The sequence below is a fragment of the Fukomys damarensis genome, unplaced genomic scaffold, assembly GCF_012274545.1.
Source record: "Fukomys damarensis isolate Sample0158 unplaced genomic scaffold, DMR_v1.0_HiC HiC_scaffold_4, whole genome shotgun sequence".
In the NCBI taxonomy this organism is placed as follows: domain Eukaryota; kingdom Metazoa; phylum Chordata; class Mammalia; order Rodentia; family Bathyergidae; genus Fukomys; species Fukomys damarensis.
In genome coordinates, this window is record NW_022900916.1 from 50,962,700 (window position 1) to 50,965,251 (window position 2,552).

The window sequence follows — 2,552 nt, forward strand, 5'->3', positions numbered from 1 at the left end:
CTGCCCCTGCGAGTCCCTCCCGCCTCCTGTGGCTCGGCCCAGACTGCGGCGGCGACGGCAGCTCTGACTGCGCGCACTCCGCCCCCTTTCCAGCCAGCTCACTCCGGCCGGCTCCCCTCCGGGACTTTGGACCCCAACTAACTCTCCTTCCCCGCTGGCTTCCACCACTGCCACCCTCTTCAGACGCTTCTCTCTCGGCTTCGTTTCATCACATCCGGACTGGGAGGCTCGAACTCCTGGCAGCCGGCCCGAGGCCGGGGCGGCGGGGCCTGGGTTTGGCTGCGGGCTCCCTCGCGCCCAGAGCTGTCTGGGTCAGGAGGCCAAAGCCGGACGAGGCTGGCGAGGGCTCCCCAGGCCAGGGCTGTCCAGCCCACCCCTCAACTTGCCAGAAAGTTGCCCCAACTCTGTTCCGAGGTTGCCCCTCAAGCAACTGAAGAAAGCTAGGGGAACGCCCCGAGGAAGCTGAAGGCCTTTTAAGGTGGATGAGAAGAAACCAGAAAGTACTACAGTGTCTAACTTTCCCGCTGTGCTTGGAAAACTTCTGGCCCCAGTTCAGCATTAAGTCTCTTCATAGCTTTTTATTTTGAAGCTCTCTGTTTCTGTCGGTCAAACAGGATTCCTTCCCATCAGGTAGAACCAGTTGCACTTGCCCGAGTCCACTGGAAGAAGCATGCAGGGCATGCAGTTGACCCCCGGAGAGGAGATCCGGACTACTCCGGTCCAGGTCTGGCCTCTTGGAATAGTGTGGGACTCACCAGGCCAGTGCTGCCTGTGAGGAGATGACTTGTGGTCGGAAGTTAAAAGCTTCCTTTATAAATAAGACATTTTAATTTTAGCTTAATCTGATGAGCCACGAATAACTAGTGTAATTTGCAGGTAAAAAGTACTTTAACAATATATCCAACTAAGGTGTTCTTTCATTGTGAAAGAAATGCAGAATTCAGTTGATGAAAGCATGAACAAATTCATTTGTTGACTCTAGGAAAAAAAAGAGGTCATAATAATGCAAACAAAACGGAAGAAATGTACATAGGATTCACTTTTTCTAGCTGTATCATTGACAGAACCCCATTTTGATGGGTAAAGTTGATCATGGCTATATGACTATACTACAGGGGTACATTAAAATAGCAGGTAATCACATGCTTTCTGCAAACTGTATCAGTGATTTCTCACATATATTCTCTATAAGGGAAATGCTAAGGTTACCCTGCTTGTGTTAGTTCAGGTTTGTCCGACTTCAAACTCATCCTGCTTCTGTAAGCAAACTCAGGTCTGCGAGAGACATTAGGAGATCATAATGCCATGAGCCTGCCTGTTGGCCCCACATTTTCTCTTACTCCACCCTTTGCTGCATTTACCTGGGTCTAACTGATCGATCTTGGATCATGAGGAGCTGTCCAGTGATCCCATCTCATTCTTTCATTCAGTGTCATGACCCCTAAAAATCCTAAATTCAAATCCCAAATCCCCTATGTTAATATCAGGAGGTGGGGTCTTTAAGAGGGAATAAAATCACGAGACCAGTGCCCTTAGAGCAGGCAGGGTGTACTATTCAAAGTTTGCTTATACAAATTGATCTGCTGTAATGTGTAAAATGATTTTGGTGCACTGAGTTTGGAACTTGAAAGTTCAATGAGAGCAGAAATGATCCTTCAACTTTGAGAGAAAGTTCTTGAGTATATCATGTAAATAATGGTATACAGTGGTGCCTGCAAGATAGCTAGTGGAACTGCCCCACAGGCCACTCAGTGTGTCTGGAGTACAGGCTTCCTGGTGGTACTTTTGTAGCTTGGAGGTTATAAAAGACTTCCCAAAGTAGGTGTGTAGAGTAAAAGTAAAGGACCTCAGCTATGCCCTAAAAGGCAACCCAAGTGTGTCTCTACTGGTTTCTCCCTTCCTCCACACCCTTCCTAGTAGCATAATACTATTATCTGCATCATTATTTAGGTGCCACTACCACCAGTTCCTCACCTACTGTTCCAGATGCTGCTGAATGTTCCATATTAACCCACATTTTACCATGTCTCCTACTACAGTAATCGAAATGGATAGGTACCTGTCATGGGAACCAGCCTTCCAGGGATGATATAGCCCTACTAGCTCTAGATCACAGCCCCCACCTCACAATCCAGGGTGTCTTGCAACCACTCCCGACTAGAGATGGAGTACAAATGGTGATGCAATAAAATATAAAGACATTGTGTAAAAGATCCGACATGTATATAAAAAAGAAATAATTAAAGGTTTATGAAGCATCCTGTGGATTAATATTCACCATTCATTCATTAAACATTTTTATCATTTATTGTACACCTACTGTATGTTAGCCTACACATTCAGCCCTGGATAAAGAAATTTTATTTGATGTCTTGAAAAAGCAGCTAAATTAATTTGCACTTTAACCAAAGCTTATCTGCCTGGGCAAAGCAAAGTTAATACCCTGACATAGATACCTAAAGCAGAAATTTACAAGTAGGATGTAAAACTGTGTTTGAATTCCCAGGGAATATGAGCAGGAAATATTACAATATGCATTTAGGTATGTTTTT

The 2,552-nt window shown here is 45.5% G+C and overlaps 1 protein-coding gene across 1 annotated transcript in view; it reads right to left on the bottom strand.

Annotated features, from left to right (window-relative positions):
- Positions 1-2,025, bottom strand: part of Mdfic (MyoD family inhibitor domain containing) — an 81,655-nt gene extending 79,630 nt beyond the window's left edge. The window contains exons 1-2 of the mRNA XM_010621905.1: positions 1,979-2,025; positions 24-307 (exon numbers count right to left, since the gene is read on the bottom strand). Of these exons, the coding sequence (XP_010620207.1) occupies positions 24-307; positions 1,979-2,025 (331 nt within the window). The remainder of the gene's footprint in view (positions 1-23; positions 308-1,978) is intronic.
- Positions 2,026-2,552: the final 527 nt, after the last annotated feature.